The sequence below is a fragment of the Pteropus medius genome, unplaced genomic scaffold (genome assembly GCF_902729225.1).
Source record: "Pteropus medius unplaced genomic scaffold, Ma_sr-lr_union100, whole genome shotgun sequence".
Classification (NCBI taxonomy): domain Eukaryota; kingdom Metazoa; phylum Chordata; class Mammalia; order Chiroptera; family Pteropodidae; genus Pteropus; species Pteropus medius.
In genome coordinates, this window is record NW_024352787.1 from 26,718,768 (window position 1) to 26,737,943 (window position 19,176).

At 52.8% G+C, this 19,176-nt stretch overlaps 1 protein-coding gene and 1 pseudogene across 7 annotated transcripts; one reads left to right on the top strand and one right to left on the bottom strand.

Moving 5' to 3' along the window:
- Positions 1 to 244: 244 nt before the first annotated feature.
- On the bottom strand, positions 245 to 15,396 carry LAT2 (linker for activation of T cells family member 2). Of its 7 annotated transcripts, none has more exons than XM_039849346.1 (14): positions 15,039 to 15,396; positions 14,080 to 14,229; positions 10,069 to 10,194; positions 9,546 to 9,585; positions 6,917 to 6,960; positions 6,674 to 6,734; positions 6,385 to 6,422; positions 6,088 to 6,123; positions 5,976 to 6,006; positions 5,358 to 5,413; positions 4,213 to 4,275; positions 3,827 to 3,898; positions 3,226 to 3,346; positions 245 to 1,045 (listed from the first exon to the last, which is right to left on the bottom strand). In XM_039849346.1, the coding sequence occupies exons 3-13, from the start codon at positions 10,163 to 10,165 to the stop codon at positions 3,243 to 3,245; spliced, it is 642 nt and encodes a 213-aa protein (XP_039705280.1). In that variant the 5' UTR covers positions 10,166 to 10,194; positions 14,080 to 14,229; positions 15,039 to 15,396; the 3' UTR covers positions 245 to 1,045; positions 3,226 to 3,242. The 7 variants fall into 7 exon arrangements, with proteins under 7 accessions (XP_039705280.1, XP_039705282.1, XP_039705284.1 ...); XM_039849348.1 differs by lacking the exon at positions 15,039 to 15,396 and adding an exon at positions 10,437 to 10,536 and having other exon boundaries at positions 14,080 to 14,676; XM_039849350.1 differs by lacking the exon at positions 15,039 to 15,396 and adding an exon at positions 11,642 to 11,710 and having other exon boundaries at positions 14,080 to 14,676.
- Positions 15,397 to 16,731: 1,335 nt separating this feature from the next.
- Positions 16,732 to 16,850, top strand: LOC120591876 (uncharacterized; annotated as a pseudogene).
- The last annotated feature ends 2,326 nt before the right edge of the window (positions 16,851 to 19,176 follow it).

Sequence of the window (19,176 nt, forward strand, 5' to 3'; positions counted from 1 at the left end):
TGAAGTGACAAGTGGCCAAGAGTTGTGTTCTGGTTGTTTTTCTTCTAATTTCCTAACTTGTAGCATTAACTTCTTATAGGAAGAACAGACGTGGCATTCTGGCAAGAGAGCTGGACTTGGGGACCAAGGTCCTATCCCCAGCACTCCCTCCAGGCCTCAGGGTCCCTTTCTGTGAATTGAGAGCCTGATTCATTCCCTTAGAAGGTTTTACATGAAGCAGAGAAAGCAGACACTGGAGAATTGCTGCTCTTAAACTAAAAAGGTTTATTGAGACGTTTTGGTTGGAGGAGGCATATATTTTTACCTCTAACTGACTTTTCTGACTCAAGGTCCCCCTGGGCCCTTACCCTTCCCATGAGACAGTCATGCTGCTCAATCAGCTGAGGCAAGGCCAGCCCTAGAGCAGAGGAAGAGCTTGGGGCGACTGAAGGGCACACTGTTCCACCCTGCCTGCCCTCTACAGGACTGATGCACTTTGTCCACAGTGGACATCCCCACTGAAGGGGCATGAAGATGGCTGTAGCCTCAGCTCTTCCTCAGTGAACTGAGGCCCAAAGAAGAGCACCAAGGCTCCCCAGCTGCTGACATTGAGTACATATAATCCTTGTAGGAGACAAGATAGACAAGATCTCTGCCCTGGAGTGTAGAATATTAAATATGGCTCCACCTATATAAATTAACTACATGGTTATCAGCCACAAAAAATATCAACCAACATTAGTAAGCAATTTGGGATTCAAATCTGCAGCAAAAAAAGGATGAACACCAGGGTTGCACGATGTTTTCGATGTCCTAGGCATTCAACCACAGTAGAAGCTTCACTGCCCTTGGCACCAGGCTCCTGCTCTGCCTGAGGAAGGTGATTCCATGTGTAACTGCCCTTTCCCAGGCAAGGTCCCTCATGGATGTCCTCGGGACATGATGTATCTCCCAGGAGTAGCCATGGTGGGGTCCAGAAGTTTGGAGAAGTGATTGTCGTGAGGCGATAAATTGCCCTGTGAGCTCAGGGTTTCTTGGCTCCATCAGTGAAGACAAAAAGTGTTGGCTAAAAGGAAAAAGTATGCTTTGGCTAGCACTTAGTTCTCTCAGCACAGGAGTTGCCAGTTTCCATAAGGGGAGGGACACACAGTCACAGTCAGCATTCAGCTGCCCTCCCACAGCTGGCTGAAAAGAGAGCCTGCCCATCAAGCAGCTTTAGTTGTGTTTCTTCCAGGAGCTTCTGATTTTCCTTTGAAATCCTGACTGCTCTTTGTTCCTAACCAAGGCCTGTGTTATTTTGACCTGCCTTCAGTGTCTATCTGCAGCCTGACCTCTCTGGCTCCAGGCGCAGCTCCCTAACTGCCCATTTCATATTTCCCCCTGCGTGGGCCTCTCCAATTTAATAGGCCCAGAAATATACACCTTGTCTACTTATTCTGCCTCCCAGATAGATCTCAGTGGCTGACAGAGACATTCTTTCTGCTCAGGCATAAACCAGCATTCCTCTTCACACCCACGCCCAGTGCATCAATGAATCCTACTGTCTAAAACACCTGCCGCCTCCCTGGGCCAAGGTGGCACCTTTTTCCTGTACACTCGACTTATTGGTTTCCCTGCTCCCACTGCTGTCCCCCTGTGTAGTCAGTCATCCCTTGGTACATTCAGGGGATTGGTTCCAGGACCCCCTCCCCACAAATACCCAAACCACAAATGCTGAAGTCCCTTATGTAAAATGGTGTAGTACATGCATATGGGCTACAGGAAGTTATGCCTACACATCACTTCATTTGCGTGGATTCAGTGTTGTGCTTGGTATGTGGCAAATTTAAGTTTCGCTTGTTGGAACTTTCTGAGATTTTCCAATTTGTGGTTTGTTGAATCCACTGATGCAAAAACACATACAGAGAACTGACTCTATTCATTTCTCTACTCAGTAGCCAATGATCCTTTAGAAACATCAAGTCATTCTTCGTCGCAAACCTTCCCATGTCCACCCTCACCCGCTGCAAAATCTCAGAAAAAACCCAGGTGCTGGCCCTGCATGGCAGGCCTCCACTTCTTTCCTCCAGCCCTACCACTCTCTATCCCCCACCTCTCACCATTGTTAGAGTCTCTTGGCACACGCCTTTGCTGGTCCCTCTGGGTGTCCTTCCCCTAGAAGGGTGAGAAGGGGGCTCCGAAAAGCCTCCCTGGCCTCTCTTAACTTACTCTGCCATCTCCTGCCCCCTGCCCAATGTGACTTCCTGCCTCTCTCTGTCTCCACAAGACTTATCACAACCTAACTTGCTGTTTTTACCCTCTGTTCTGTCTCTCATCTCACGGGTATATCTGTTGTATCTCTCTCACCAGAATGTCAGGCATTCTGTGTATTGTTTATTAGTGTGTCCCCAGCCTTGAAGGTGGGATTCGCCCCTGGCTGGTAAATACTGGGTGAATGAATGGACAGTGGGGTTCTCTACCTTGGGCTCAAACTTCTGTGGATGGCTCCTGACCCAACCATGCCTGCCACCTGCTGAGAGGACTGCCTGTGTCCCCCAGATTGGGACTTTGGACAACCTTCAAGGGCCCTGGAGTTGATCCTGCCGCCAGGCAGTGGCAGAGCCTGGGCTCCAATGTCCCCTTCTCCACTCACTATAAGTGTGACTTCAGGCACGTGGCTTAGAGCTCTGTGCCTGTGGGGCAGCAAGACATGGTGTGTATGAGCACTTGGCACGATGCTGGCCAGTGCAGTGACTGTTTGATGTGGTTCGGCCACTGTTGTCATTAGAACCGTCTTCTCCCAATCTTGCCCCTTGTCTGAATCCAACACTGGCCACGTCCTGCTGGGTTCATGCTTTATGTTCAGTGTCATATCTAAGATGTAGGTCCCATTAGCTCCTTTTGCAAGTGAGGAAATAGGTCCCAGGAGGTTAAGTCACTCGCCCCAGTTTGCAGAGACCCACCCAGAGCCCACCCCTTCTCTCCTCAACTCATCAGCCTTCCCTGCCTGACACACCCACAGCCTGAGACCTTTGTGCCTGCCATGAATCTGTCACCTCACCAAGCTGTGGGAGTTAGTGGCAGGGTGGGCAGGGACTGCTTGGGAGGCCTAGCACCCTGTAGAGCCACCCCCATTTCAGCACCCATAGGTGCTGCCTCTTGGTTCCCCCTCCCCCATGGCTCTTCCAGCTCGAGCTCTCATCTTCTCCCTTGGAATAGGGTCCCTCAGACCAGTGAGGCCACCACCCTGCACTGAGGCAGCTATACCTTCTCCCAGGTCTGCCCTAGGCTTCCGTGGCCTCTATGTCCTTGTTCACGTAATCAGGCTCCCCATCATCCTCATCTGGACTTCCTGCAGGAGAGGAAGGTGCTTCTCTTGGGACTCGCTCTGTGGACCAGCAGGCAGACAGTCAGATGGTTCACAATGGACACACCCAGCCCTGTTCCCGCAGCCAGAATGCCCACCCTGGGGCTCAAACCCCCAGAGGCCACAAAACAGCCTGAAGGAAAAACTGCACTGGATGGTGTGTCTGTCCTGGTTCTGGGATTTGACAGAGATTTGTCCTACCTGGGGAGCAGAAGGAGTGTGACTCCATTCATGCAGCCGGATGGGCAGCCTGCCCAGGAAGACCCAACCTCAAGAGGCCATGGCTGCCGAGGGGCATCTTGGCATGGTTCAAGGCCAATGCAGCCATTAATGCACTGGAGGCTTCACCGTGGAATCAGCTGGCCTGGCTGCAGGGGAGCCCACCCCGGCCTGGCCCTCCCAGGCCAGACCCCATAACTTCCTGTCCCCCATCCTCCCAGGCCAGGCCCCTTTGAACCTGCTGAAGTTGACCCCAGGAGCCCCTGCTCTCCAGCCACATACCCATGACCCTCCTGGACTCTCGCCACTGCTCGATGGAAGCTGAGTTCTGATAGTCTTCAGATCCCTCATCGCCTGCAAGGAGAGTAACAGGAGAGGGGGTGCAGGGGGACACGACTAGTCCTCAGGCCAGTGAGGTGCCATGGGCCCTTTCTGAGAGGCATCCTGCCCCACCGCCGTGCTGGGCAGCCCCTCGGGGGAGGAAGGGATCACTCTAGCACATTCCCACTGAGGTCCAGAATGATGGGTCCTCCTCCCGGGCCACAAGGTAGCACTTGACCCAAAGGAGATATCAGTAAACTTTCAGGCTTCAAGGCAGGCGATACATTTGAGCTGCGGGTACTTCAGATCTCATTAGCCCCTGCCAAGCTCTAGGTCGACAACCTTACCTGATTCGGGTTGTTTCTGCTTGCAGATGAGCACATTCTCATAGGAATTAGAATCCTCATCATCTGTTGGAGAGAGGGGAGAGGGCTTGGGGTGCACTGGGTCCTGTCCATCAAGCCTGGCTTTTCCTCCCTCCTTCCATCCCACCCTCTTTTGACAGATGACTTGTTCTGCCAAACCCCAGGGTCCCCCAGGGCCTGGAAAATGCTATTGGACAAGGCTCTTAATGGGTTCTGGCTGGCTCCATCAGCTGCCACCCTGGGCTCCCTCTCTGTCCTCCAAGGTCACTCCCCAAATGAGCTAGGGAAGAGAGATTAGAGGATGGTGTGGCATTCAGGCCCAGGATGAATAATTGGAGGGAGGGAGGCCCATCTCTATCAGGCAATGAGGGGCAGGGAGAGCCACTGGGGGGCCAGGAGAGACAGGAAGCAAACCTAAGCTTATCTGGAGGCAGGACCCTTCAGGCAAGGCTGGGTGGGCTTGGAGCCTCGCCCAAGGTCCTAGGCTGGGTATGACATATCTGAACCTGGTACCCTGGCATTACAATGCCAACCACTGCCCCACCCAGCATCCATCTGTGTCACAGGCGCTCTGAGAAATGAGGGCCCCATCCCAAATTGGAAGAGGCAGGGAGGAAAGAAGAGGAGCCCCCACCCCAGCATGGCCCAGGCAGGAGCCCAGGCCTATACACCTCTCAGCAGGCACTGCCCACCCTTGGTCCTCAGTTTCTCCTTCTGTAAAGCAAAAGTATTAAGGGCCTAGGGTTCCAGCATCCTCAGAGCTTTCAGGGCTCAGGGTCCATCCACAAAGCCATCCCATCCAGAGTCTTCTTCTGAGGTCCCATTTGTGTCTAGCCCTGAGTGGGGCCTGCATGGCAAGGGGCCCAGCTTCCCCTTGCCTCTGCCCCCAGCCCCCTCTCGTTTCCTCATCCCTGTGGCCCACCCCCACAACTCCCATGCATCTCTTCCCTCCTCTGCACTTGGGCTTCTGCCATGGTGTCAGCTCCCTTGTCCCCCCGCCATCACCACCAAACTCTGCCATCCGTCTAAACTGAGGCCCAACCTCCTCTGGCCCCATGAGTGTGACTTCTGAGCTGAGCTTCTTTGCTGCTCCTCCCTACACCCCTCCTCCTCCTCCTCTGCCTCACCTTCCCTGGGCTTCTGGAACTGCCCCCAGTTGTAATATTCCATGGCGATGGGGTCTCTGGCAAGAAAACAGACAGAGCACCAGTTTCTGGATAGGCCCGAGGTCGGGGTGAGGGCTTCATGGAGGACAGTGAGGCCAGGGCTGCTCCAGCCATCACTCCCCCAGGGGCCCATGGGGGGCTCAGCCAGAGTCTCCCCCTATTTTTCCATCCTAATTCCCTGGATCTCTGAGCCACCCTGGGGCTGAGGACATGACTGTCTGGCTCCAGCCACCTTGCCATGTGACCCTAGACAAGTTCCCGCCTGTATTAGGTCTCGGTTTACCCCTCTGTGAGACGAGGCATCCAAGGGCCCTTCCTCTCTGGGGTTCCAGGTGCCGCTGTCACTTGTCTCTGACTGGGTAATGCTGGATGAGTACCGCCAGACAGCCCCTCCCCAGAGCAGGGCCATGTCCCTGTTCCTGTACCCATAAAGCCACGGACACTTGAAGAGAAACAATGCTACTGAGGGCTTGCCTGGTCCTGGGCTGTCAGGTTCAAGGCCAGGGCGCCTTCATAAATAAGAAAGTCAGGGCAGAGGAGATGGGGAAGAGGTTCCAGGGTAGGGAGAAGGCCACTCACATGTAGGCTGCCTCTGATCCATGTCTGCTTCCTACAGGAGGAGGCAGATTTAGTCCTGAGCACCAGGTGTTGGGTCCCCACCACAGCCCCCATGTCCCCAGAGCCCACCTACCTTTGCTGAAGTTCTGGTACCTGGGGGATGCAGAATCTGGAAGAAAGACCAGGTATTTCCTACCTTCACACCTTTGTACTTGCTCTCTGTCCCCTCTCCCACTAAGCTAATCCCATCAGGCCTCCCAGCCTGGCTTGTGATCCTCCGTGTGCGTCCTCTGCAAAGGCTTCTCTGTCAGGCCTGGTTCCCCTGCCCCCTTCCCCTGGGACCCCCCTGCACAGTATTTGTCCCATAAGGTATTCACCTGTCTCAGTCCCACCTCACCCCTGCCCAATACTGTGTCTGAGGGTCACTCACCCTGAAGACTGGGGGAGAAACACAGGAGCTTGTCCTTCCTGCAGGGCAAGGGAAGGTAGGGGCTGAGGAGGGGCCGGGGGGAGAGGTCCTAAGGTTTCTGGGAGTTTGAAGGCCACAGCCCCACAGCCCTCTGGTGAGGCCTTCGGAATCCAGGACTGGAGCTCTGAGATCCGAGGAGAGATGAGGTCTTGGCCTGGGCTCAGCCAAGTGGGAATGCCAGGGACCTCCTTCTCATTTCCTCCTGTGGGGCTGTGACCCCTCTAGGGCCAAGACAGGGGGCTCATCCTACCTTGCTGATGCCGTATCATAGACTGTGTCCACCAGGGGACCTGACCAGGCCTGCCCAGCCACTGCAAAGAACAAGGAGGTATCGGTTAGGCCCCCAGCCTAGCCCATCAGTGTAGCCCCCTCACCCCCTCACCCCACCAGATCATGCGTGGCCACAGCCTCAGGGCAGTGTGGACAGAAGGGATTTTGATATGAACCCCCAACCCCAAGCCCGGCCCCTGGGCCCTACTGTTGGGCGACTCACAGGAATAGGTCCGGGCCACCACAAAGTTCTGCTCATTCTCTTGCCTGTAAATACATAGCACTGTGCTGACCTAGGGCCTGGCCTTGCACAGCTCAGGGACGGAGAGATAGGAGAGATGGACAGATAGGGACAAGGAACAGAGAGTGGGAACACGCCAGAGTGAGAGTGAGGAGGAGCTGCCATCCCTCCGGGCCTCAGATCTAGAGCCCTGCCCCCTGATACCCTCATTCTCTGGACTACCCACCCAACCACCCACTGGGTGCCTGCCCTTATCACATGGCCCTGGGTTAAAGCCAGCTGCCAGAGGGACCTATTCCCCGACAGGGCTTCCCCAGGACCCCCAAGAGATGGTCAGGAGAATCCATGGGTAGGGCAAGGGGGCAGCCCTGAGATTCTGGGGCATGATGGTTAGGGTGGCTGCTCAGAGACCCAGTGGTGATTTCAACCAGGAATGACAAACAGGCTGCCCCTACCTACCACCTCAGGAGTGTTTAACATTCCTAGGAGAGCATACCCCTCGAACATACTATTTATTCCCAGATAACTGGTGGGACAACTTTAAGGCTTAGGAGACCCATCTAGGTATCTAGCCATTGCCTAATGTCCCCTTGTTCCTCTGAAACACTCCCTTGTACCTAAGTGTGGCCACATGACTAAACCCTGGTCAAGGAAAAGTAAGCTTTCCAGGAAAGCTTCTTAAAGGAGTCACTGACAACTGGGGTACAGCATTTTGCCCTTCTCCTTTATTCTTACTAAAGCCTGAAATGCAGAAATCAGGGCTGGAGCCTGAGCTGCCATTTAGGACCAGGAAAGGCCCTTGAGAATGGAAGCCACCATTAAAGATGGTGGAGCAGGTTAGCTAACTGTTAAAGCATTTTGGTCTCCTCCTCTGGGCTAATATGGGTCCTGGCCCAGCCTTCCAGGAGCTCCTGGGGCACTGGGGCTCAGGGTGACCTGATTTAGGCAAGAGGCTTTAAATCCACAGGATAGAGTCAGGCATGGCTCCCAGGAGGAAGCGACGCAGAAGCTGGCCGTGGCACACACAGTCTTTTCATGTAGGCTGGCAGGACTGAACCCGAGTGAGGTAGGAAGAACCTAAGGCTCCTCTCTCTCCTCCTCCTACCCCAGCCCCATTTTCCTACCTCTTACATGAAGAGGTTTAGTCTGCACAGTTCTAAGATCAATCGGGAGCCTGCAGTGGTCAGGGACTGAGGAAGGAGGAGAGAGGAGAAATACTGAGGCCAGCTTTGGGGCAGGGGCATGGGGGACAGCAGGGGATCCCAGCCCACCCCGATGGAGGTTGTGGGCTAGAGACCTAGAGGGCCGAGTGGCCAAAAAAGCCTGGAAAAATCCAGCCCTGGCCGCAAGAGTGGGCCTGGATGAGAAAATTCTATTTTCAAATCTCACTGTGGTTTTTTTCAGTTGCAAAAGGAAATGAGAAAGGGTGTGTGTGCGCATATTTGTATGTGAGTGGCCACCCGGGCGTGTACACAAGTGCTGCATGTGCAAAAAGTGCATGCATGAGCAAGTGTGCAGCGAGCGTGTGGGTGTGAGTGGGCGTGCAGGCCCGTGGATGCGTGCACACGTAGACCTCAGAGGTCTCCCAGGTTCTCCATCAGTCACTTTCCTATTCAATGTAAGAACACCAATGGCGGCTGTCCCCCGGCCTGGGCTTGTTCTTGGGCCACCCCCTGGTCTGCTGCATGTAGCGTGGCTGACCCTTCCAGGGCTCACAGAGGGGCCCACTTGCCTTCGAAGTGCCTGGAGTTCCATCCACCCAGGGCTCGCCACTTTGCCTGGGTCACTGACCCCATTTTATCTTTACCCCACGTCCTTGCTGCACATAAGCCCCTGCTTCCGGCACTTGTGTGGCCCCCTTGGCCCTTAGGACAAAGGCCAAGGCCTCATCCCACAATCAAGGCCCTTATCCAGCTCATCTCTCTCAAGACGCACTGTACCTGCCACCTCGACCCTGGAAGACAGAGTCCACTCAGGTCCTATGTCAGCGACTGCCCACCATTCTCTCTCTCTGGAATGTCCTCTCTCGTCTCTTTCTCTCTGAAAATTGTTTCCACTTCTTCCGTTAGGCCTCCTCTAATTCCCCAGGAGACATGCCCACCTCTTCCCCTGAGCTCCTTTAGTAGCATTTTCCAGGGGAAGCTCAGACGCAGCTCACATTGTGCTCTGTGCCCAGTCTCTGCCCCCCATCCCATCACACTGCGGGGGGCAGGATCCCTCTGTCAACACGGCCCCCACCACCAGCACAGCAGGCTGCAGTGGGGTCACAGGGAGACTCTCTGGAGGTACTCCTGGGCCAGCTGGAGAGTGGCATTCCCTCCTCCTGAAGCCTTCCTTGACCAGGCTGAGGCAGGGCCTGGACAGCCCCTGGGCACCCCCTCTCCCTCCTCTGACAGCTCAGAATCCCCCCACCTCCACCTAGCCCCGAGCCCGGCATGGAAAAAGTGTGAGAAGAAGTGCGAGAAGTGTGAGAAGAAGTGTGAGAAGAAGTGAGAAAAGTGTGAGAAAAAGTGTGAGGGAAGGCGTGCAAGGATGCCTGAGGGGACACCCACGTGGATGTCCACACCCAAGACACACAAAGTCACTGGACTGGGGACACTGTGGCACTCACAGGTTCCTCTGCTCATAGATTTTCTCTGATCGCTTCACACCTGCAAGAATGGGTCGGGATTAGCAAGTGTCCCGGAGCCAGGGTGGGAACTGAGATCCAAGGCACCCTCCCATCCTGTCTCCCCTGCACCCTGTGAGGCCTCAGAGAAGACATGGGGGCTGAGCAATCAATCACTCTGAGCCACCTGAAGTCAACAGGGTGTTTCTCATCATTTATTTAGGAGAGCAGACGAAGGGAAGGTGGATGCCCCAGGCAGCCCAGCCTCCCTCCCTTGTTCAAAGCAAACACCCCAGATATTCGCCCTTGACCTAGCAAAACCAAAGTCCCACAGTGAGCTAGCTCCATTGTCTTCAGGGACAGTTTAGGGCCAGCCCTTGGGGATGTCACCCCCACTCTTTGAGGTTTATCTGGCTGCCCTTCCAACCACAGCCAGGTCTGGGCCTATGAGTGTCTCTAGGTACACCGCCTTCTCCTCTATCGTGCCCGTGACCCCACCCACTCCGCCCCACAATCTCGCCTTTACCTGGGCGGGAGCAGTGCACACACAAGCCGGCCACGGCCCCCAGCAGCAACAGCAGCAGAGCTGCCCCTGGCCACAGCAGCTCGGTCTCCACACTCATGTCTGCTCCTGGCCACTCTTCCTGCAATGCTACAAAGTGGGGCACCCCATGAGCCAGGGTCGGGGGCTGTGGGGCCATCCCTCCAGGAAATCACCCAGCCCCCACTCTCAGGTTCTGACCCCTACTGTCCCCAGCTAAGTCTAGGGGAAGGACCTGCAGAAAAACCAAACCGGGACCAGACCTATTTTTTTTATCTGACTGCGGATCCCCACCCCTGCCCCCAGGGCCAGCATCAACATTTGATAAGTGCTAGAAGGTTCTGGGGACTCACCAGACAACACCGTGTGTATGTGCACATTCCTACACACACCCTCGCTAAATTCACACAACTGTCTTTTGAGGGAGAGGCTCACTTTTCACAGATGAAGAAACTGAAGCCAAACATCTTGCAGTTACTAAGTGGAAGGACGGGATTCAAGTTCCAGCCTTCAGAACCTAACTCGAGCTTTGTTCGCTGTATCCCTTGCCTCCTATAAATCCTGCTTTGCTCCCCAAGCTCAGAGTCCGTGAACCCTTCTGCACAGGAGCCCTCAGCAGCCCCCATCCATGGGCACTTCTCCGCTCCATCCATGGCCTCCTGGGTAAGCTGGGAGTGGGGTTTCCATTCCTTAAAGATCTGCATGCCCAGATTCCTCCTGTCTTGGGAGCTGGGAGTGGGGAGATCAAGGAAGACTTTTTGGAGGGTGAGCCTGACAGCACGGGAGAAGCGCACTCAGGATAGACGGACCTGGCATGATGCTCATGGTGGCTGGTGGGATGTGCTGGGAGGGCAAAGGCTGGAAGGGAGAGGCTGCAGGGTGAGGAGGCCCTGAATCCTGGGCTGTCTTAGTCAGTGGCCGGTCCCAGCCTTGGCGCCACACTGTGATTGTCAGACCATGGCAATCACAGCCATGCACCGGGGCCTGGTGAATGCAAGTACAGCCTCAAAATAGCCAGGACACAGCTGAGGGCAGCAGGGGACCTGCAATGGGGCCATGCCCCAGGTGGGCAGGTGGAGCCCCCTCCACTGAGCATTCCCTCTGTTCACACCTGTGCTTCTGTATCGGGCACCTGGGAGGAAGGCCTCTCCCCACTTCACAACTGGGGAGGATGAGGTCTGGGGAGAAGCTGAACTTTATACTGCCCATTTCTTGCTTCCTGAAACCTGTGAGCTTCCTCCATATCTCTGAGCGTCCTGATTCCCTGCAGCAAATATAACAAGGAACCTCTGTGCAGAGCAGAGCCTGGGTCAGGGACTCATCACAAAGAAGTCACTTCTCCTTCTCCAAAATGCCACGTGAGTCAGTGGGAACACTAGAATTCCCAAACCTTGTGACTGGCCAGCCTCAGCTCCCCGTCCTCTTGGAGCCTGGGCACTGCTTCCCCAGCCTGCACACCTTGCTCTGGCTCGTGTGGCTGCCCCAGCACGCTCCCCTTCCCGAGCACTCTGTCATGGCTTAAGTCCGTCTCAGGCTGTGTGAAGTTGGGAGCACTTGCCTTATAGAGAGGACTCCTGGGGTCAAATCCTGCCTGTGCCTCAGCAGTTCCTAGCCTCAGTTTTCTCATCTGTGAAACGAGGATCAGTCACATCCAGCCTGGCTCCTGGCCAGGGCTTCCTGAAACAAACCTGCGGAGGGGCTTATTTCCAGTTGGCTGGTTGGAGCAGCTCCCTCAGGCTCCTGCCCCTTTGTCTTTTGGTTAGGACAGCAACTCTTCCTGCCCCCAGAGGAGATTTGGGCACAGACATGTGGGATGGGTCGTACACATGCTCCCTGCAAGAGTCTTGGACAGAGTGGTCCACTCCCAGCCACTTCCACAGGCTGTTTAAGACCCCAGAAGCAAGTTCATACTCTCAGCCTGGCATTTTTGAGGCCCAGGATCTGGCCTGCTGACCTCTGGGGAAGGGTGGCCCTCCATCCCGGAAGACCCCGACCACCGGAGAGCCCCCTTGCTTCCTGAGGTAAGAGGTACACTGTGGGGTGCCCCCAGCCTTGGCCCATCTCCACCTACCTGGCCATAGGGGAGGATGGGGAGGGAAGCATGAGAACAAAAATGCTGACCACGAACACAAATGGAATCTCGGCGTCATGGGTCTTTTGCCCTTTAGTTAAAAGGGGGAAATAATGACACTCTTCCCGTGGGTTTGTCACATGAGGCTTGGCATTGAGATGACACATATAAGGTGTTGGTGCGGGGTGGAGCACAGCTGGCTGTGACCACCATGACTGGCCATCATCTTGGTCTCCATGAAAGGGGCAGGGGCAGCCCCAGCCTGTCAGGGCCGGAGCTGGTTGGGTGGCCTGCAGCAAACCACGTGGAGCAACTTTACCTCATCCTCAGACACATGGGTCCTGAGCCTCCCTCTACTGCCCCATTTGGGTATCATGCTGGGACCCTGGGAGGGGCTAGGATCAGAAGAGAATGTGACCCTTACCCACACACCTCAGTTAGTTGTCACAGACACGTGCAGCATCACGTGGGAGACACCAGCTCCTCTCTTCCAAGGGAGGTCCAGAGAGATGAGAACTCTGTCCAAAGTCACACACCTGGCCAGTCACAGAGCCAGGACCCAAACCCAGGGCAAGCTGCCTCCAAAGGCCACATTCTTTTAACTTTTCTTATATTACTTTTTTAAAAATCATGAAATATTTTTTAAAAAACTAATCTGAGAAAATCTCCTGTAGCTACTCCACCTTCCCAACTGAATAAATCTGCCCTCTCTCATAGCTTTCTACTTATGCTCTAGAGCAGGTGGGACGGGGTGAAGGTGGAGGGAGAGGAGGCTAGCCCCAGGAGAGGCAGCCCCAGCAGCCCCAGGAGGCCCCAAGAAGCCAGGCAGGGCTGGGTAGGGTTGGGGGTGGGGGAGGCTGCCACAGCCGGTGGCTCTGCAGGCCAAAATAGCACAAGGGGAAGTGGGCAGTTTTCATGCGAACAAGGTTTGCAACAAGCCGGCTGTGGGAAAGCCCTTGATTCTGGGCCGGGTGGGCCTCAGTGTCCAAGCCTTCTGCCCAGAAAGGCCCTTGGAGATGATACTGCTCACTCTCCTAGTTCTTGTCATGCCGTAGATGGAGAAACTGAGGCCCCCTAGGGCCGCAGGGCAGGCTGGGCAGTGAGGGTGGAGCGAGAGGTCCCAGTCTGAGCCCTGGGAAGACTATCCACTGGGCTCTGCTCTGAGTCTATTTTGTTTCCCCAAACAACCTTGGCTTTCAGATGAGGCTGGCTGAGAGGTCTGAACGGAGCCTCTCAATGTTCAGGTGACTGGTACAGGGCTTAGGAAGCCCTTGTCCCAGGGCAGAGATAGAGGATGGTGAAGGCCAGGGCCACCTCTTGACAGAGCTGGGTACAAGGAGCTCCCCAGGGATTACAGCCTCTCAGGGCTCCAGCAGAGAGCTGGCAGGCCAGGCTGGGGAGTGAGAGGTGGCGGCCAGGACAGTTCCTTCCATCTGGCCTGGGGCAGGACCTGGGTACGTTTGCCTGTAGAGTCTCTCCCAACCTCCCATAGCCCCGTGGCAGAGATGTTACAGTCCCATTTTATAAAGAAACCAAAGCTTATGGGTCTGGACCTAGGGAGCCACTGTCCTGGTCCTTCACCAGTCTCTGGAAATGAGGGGACCACTCTGGGGCTTCCCAAAGCTGTGCAGGCTGGGCTAGGGGAAGTGAGAACAGGAAGGGGACCGGAGCCCCAGAAACAGATTGCCTCTCTGAGTGCCACAGGGCCCGGGGTAACAGCTCCCTAACCAGGGGCACCAGGGTAGTAGGGCTAAAAGATGGGGTTCCAGGTGTCCTAACATATTCCCCCCTCCCTTTCAGTGGGCCAAAAAGCACCCCTGCTAGGCCAGCAGGGCCACTCCAACCCCCTCAGGGTGTCAGGGGTGGAGCAGCCTCAAGACTCCTGCCTCAGGGCCAGGCTCCAGAAACTCCTGGGAAAGGCTTACCTGAGAGTTGGGGGCTCTTCACCACAACCACTTCATCCTGAGCCCACACACCTGCCTGAGCTGATGCTAACGCCACAGACACTGACGGGCAGCAGGCAAGGCGGCGGGCTTCCTGTCAGCCACTGAATCATCCCTCACACATCCGCTGCCCTGCCGGACAGGCTCTGCTGTGAATAGAGACAGAAAGACTCCCCCGCCACTCACTTGCTCGCTGCTCTCTCTCTCTCTCTCTGTCTCTCTCTCTCTCTCGCTCTCGCTCTCACTCTAACACACACACAAATTGACATAGGCATAAAGAGAAAGAATGAGACAAACACAGGCACAGAGAGAACAGAAAGACATGGATACACACACACGCTAAATACACATACGTAAACACAAGTCACAGGGAGAGGAAGAGACACAGGGACAGGGAGACAGAATGAAGTGGGGGTGCTCACATGGACACACGAGGCAGCGAGAAAGTAAGAAGATATGAAGAAACACACACTAAAGAACATACATAAACACAGAAATACACATCCACACTGAAAACATGAACACACCGAGACACCCACACATACAGAGAGAGAGAGAGAGAGAGATATTGAGACAGGGAGAGAGAGAGAGAGAGAGAGAGAGATTGAGGCAGGGAGAGAGAGGCAGGGAGAGAACGAGATACACACACACAATATACAGAGATACAGAGAAGGACAGAGAGAGACTGGCAGTGACGGAGCCTGAAATCAACCAAGAGACTCAGACTCAGAAGGAGAAGGAGACACGGTTAGATAGAGACACACACACACACATAGCCTATCAGAGACGCATTCAGAGTGAGAGAGCCAGAAACAGAAAAAGACACTCACAGAACAAGAATCCCAAGAATGAGACATATAGCACACACACACATATACACACACTCACACACAGAGAACATGGGACATATGTGGACCGGGCAGACAGAACAAACAGCTCACAGCAAAGAGCCAACAGAGGAATGGACAGCTACGGGCATGAGAGGGAGGTGGGCAGAAGGACGGGAGAAGGAAAGACAATCATAGCTCCTCCTCCATCCTGGGAGGCAGTTTTATCACCCCCATTTTCCAGATGAGGCTTGTGGAAGTGTGGAGCAAGATGACACCACTGACAGTGTGACCACAGCCCCATTCTGACTGGCTGCTGCCCCTACACCAGCCCCTTCCCTTATCTGTGAAAGATGTGATGTAAGGTCTGAAAGGCACTGGTTCACGGGGAGAGATGAGTAACCACATGAGTAGTGCTGCAATGTTTATGCTGCTGGTCACTAGTGACTTGCCCAAGGCCATGGAACTATTGGTGAAACCCCACCCACCAGAGACCCCAGGGAAGCCCCCGAGGGTCCCCTCATCCCCCATCTGTCTGGCGCTTCAGAGCCTGATCTCTCTAGCTCTGGGGGCCCCTCTTGGTTCAGGGCTGGGTGTCTCCTGTGGCCCCAGCAAGGGGTGACCAAGACCTCCAGCAGCCCAGGCTCAGCCAGGGCTGGTAAAGGGGGAAGTACAGACAGGAGGCTCAGCCTTAAACGAAATGGAAACCGAGGGCTGGGTCCATGCTGCTGCCACCTCGTGGGGAAGAATGGCGGCACACGGACTGGAGCTTGTTTTGGGTGAGTCCGTGGGCCCTCAGTGTCAGACACTCCCCATCCATCTCCATACATGGTGGGACTAGAACTAAAACCAACCCAATCTGATTTCCAAACCTGTGCCTGTGCAATGACCACCATGGCCCCTCGTTCCATGTGGGAAACGCTACATTTAATCCCCAGTCACTCTAGCCAGCTGGACGTTAGTTTCTTATACAGGTGAGAAGATGAAGGCTCACATAGGCTAACTGGATTTGAACCCAGACTACCAAAGCCTCCGAAGCCCATTGTCTTTCCACCACCCCCAAGTGCAGAGACATCAGTCTCTGCTGGGCTCCTTGCTGGGCTGCCTCCTGACCCTCCTCACACAACTAGGACAAACCTGCATAGATTTCCATCAATCCCTGGATCACATACCTCCCAGGGGTTTTCTGCTCAGAGACGGTCAGAAGCCCCATATATAATGGGAACGAAGCTCTGTTCTACACTCCTGGCTTCTGTCTTGGGCCTTAGCAATGGCAGGTGCTGGAGTAACCTCCCACTACTGGCAAAAAGTCTCCAGGTCAACCATAGTGTGGCCAGGAGCCCTCTTGTGTCCCGGGCCCACAAAATCAGGGGCCTGTCAACCCAAAGACCCTTTTTGGACCTGAATGGAAGGAGTACCCTGCCCCCTTTCTAGGCAGTTCTCAAATTCCTCTGAGTTCTATTTTATTTATAAAGCATTCAGTTGTGAATTAGAAATTAAGATGTAAAAAACTATAGACAGTTCATGTCATTATATAAATTCTAGTGTTTTTTTCAAACAACTCCATGGGTTTTGGCATAATACATTGTACATAACAAAATTTACAATTTTAACCATATGTTTAAGTGTGCAATTCACTGGCATTAATTATAGTCATATTATACAACCACAACTATTTCTAAAACTTTCCATCACTGCTAACAGGACTATCTGGCTTTTCAGTTCACAGCTGAGGAAGTTGTGTGCACACTTGCTATAGAAGCAAGATGCCTAGGTAGTAATGCACCAGCTCTAAGAACTCTCAACAGTCTACGGCCATGTCACCCTGAACAAGCCTGATCTTGTCTGATCTCAGAAGCTAAGCAAGGTTGGGCCCGGTTAGTACTTGGATGGAAGACCACCTAGGAATACTGGGTGCTGTAGGCATAAAAAAATCTCAACAGTTCCAAGGCTGAGAGTCTCCTATTACATTCTTTAAAGGCTGATGAAAAGCTATGGAATTAATTCATAAAAATGCACCTTAAGAAGTACACACATTACTGAAGTCCCTGGAGCCGGCTGCCACCTCCGGCTCTCAAGGTGTAAGCATCATTCCCATCCCTCACATCCAGCCACTTGGTATTTCTCTTTGGTTGTGAACTCACTACCCAATAGAACCTAGAATATCCCATTCTTCTACCTCCTCCCACCTAAACTCCCATTTTTCATGTTATTTCTAAAGTTTTATAAAAATTTTAAAAAGTATCATGCTGCCTGTAAGCACTTGCTGCCTATAACCATGATCCATCCATTTGAGAATAGTTCATTCCTTTAGACTGCTGTACTACAGCCATCATCTGAATATAGCTCTGCAGCCATGTTATTTCTCTAGTACATACCTGGGAAGGGAGCTACTGGACTATGAGAATATCCAATTTTCATTTTCGAGTTCATTCCCCAAAGAAGCTGCACCCATTTACACTCTTATCTATGACCAGACCCACAAACTCTCCAGCAAAGTGGTTTGTCAGGCTTCTTGACATGTGCCATTTGAATGGGTACAAAATAGTATCTTCTTTGCAGTCTTGACTTACAATTCCTTAATTGCTAATGAGAAATTACACATAATTTTTTGGCCATATTTCATCTGTGAAATGTTAATGTTTTGGTTTTCTCTTGGGTTGTTTTTTACTGATTTGCAGGAATTCTTCATATACCCTTCATCTTTTAGTTTGTAACTTGTCTTTTCCTTTTTTGCTTTGATAAAGTACTTTTAAAAAAATCTAGTGAGCATATTCTTAACTTTAAGAGTATTAATGTCTGTGAGAAAAACTTCTACCAATTCCAAGGAATCTTGGTGCTATTTATAGGAACTCTAGGTTGAAAAACTTCTCTGATCTCCCTCCCTCCCAATCCCAAAGATAAGCTTCTAGGCCAGTAATAATTTTATTAACATTTTATTAACAGGTACAAGAAACAAATTCTAATGTCCAAACTGAATACCAAAGAGCCTACCCCTGTGAAATAGTTTGCCTTTATTTCGATATTTAATATTTTACAGTTAGAGGGTGGTTACAGATGGGGGAAGAGGTTAGTAGTAGGTTATATTTAAGTACATAGTCTTCATATTTTGGTTCACTTTCATGACAAAAGATGATTAAGATACTGGATGTATTTATAAGCCTATTAACCTCACAAAAGTGAGAAAGTAACTCAAACATCTCAATGTTGTTAAAAATTGGTCAAGAAAACATGGTAGAGCAAAGCTCCTCACCAAAATAGGACACGTAGCCAGGCCCAGGCCAACCTGCTCCTTTAAGTACGAGAAGCCCAGCTGTCCATGCAATCTGACCTCTGTGCAGTCTCCCTCCAGGGGGACCTAAGGCTGATTCATCATCCCACATGCCTGGCAAACCCAGTTCAGGAAGGGGTAAGGCAGACCAGGGAATAGCCATCTGTGGCACACACCATGGGCTGCTGTTCTGTATTGAAGATCCTTTAGAAAGCCCAGAAAGACACTCCATCAGTCTTCCCTCCCGACTTCTCTGAAAGAGCACTGGTGAGAAGTTCCATTGGGTAGACAGCAAGGAGCAGCTGAACAGAAAACGGGCTGCCTACCTCATTCTCTACTAGCTCAAGAAGCCCTGGGGACAACACTGGGCCCCCTCAAGTCTTACTGCGGTTGACATTCCAGAGTGAACCTTGTCACAGTGGCAGTGACCCTGCATGACCTCAACTGCCACTTGGAACTGGAGAAAAGGACTGAGGAAAAACCAAAGTGTATTTAAAGCACAACTCCTGAAAAGAGCCAATTATGAGGCTGCTTAAAAAACAAACAGGCACAAGAATCTCTAGAGGCCACAGATCACTGTCTCATCATACCACAAAGGAGCCTCAAGCTGGAGTGGCTTTCCAAGCTGAAGTTATTTAGCTCTTCTTGTTCTAAACCTAATCTCTACTAAGTAATCTTCACTGAGAAAACTAGGCTATTCCTTAAAAATCAGGAATTGAAAGTGGACACTAGGTAACAATTTCAATACCTCCCTCCTCCACCCAAACGTCTACCTCCTGACCTCCTCCCTCTTTCCCCATCCTGTTCCCTAACACTTACCTGAAGAAATAAGGCATTTGAGTCATGATGGGAAACCCAGGTTTCTCAAAGTCAGCTGTGGAAACTATTCCTTCCCTAGGACCTGGAGAAACAATCTGGCCTCTGACAAAATGGATTCTGTGGTTAAGAACGTTCTGAGAAACCCACGCCCCTTATTAAAAG

Excerpts from the sequence above, each read along its gene's own strand:
- LAT2 (XM_039849346.1), bottom strand. The coding sequence starts at position 10,165 with ATGAGTGTGGAGACCGAGCTGCTGTGGCCAGGGGCAGCTCTGCTGCTG. Across the intron at positions 6,961-9,545 it reads ATCTATGAGCAGAGGAACCT|GCAAGAGAATGAGCAGAACT; the intron begins GTGAGTGCCACA and ends ATGTATTTACAG. Across the intron at positions 3,347-3,826 it reads AGAGTCCAGGAGGGTCATGG|AGCGAGTCCCAAGAGAAGCA; the intron begins GTATGTGGCTGG and ends GCTGGTCCACAG.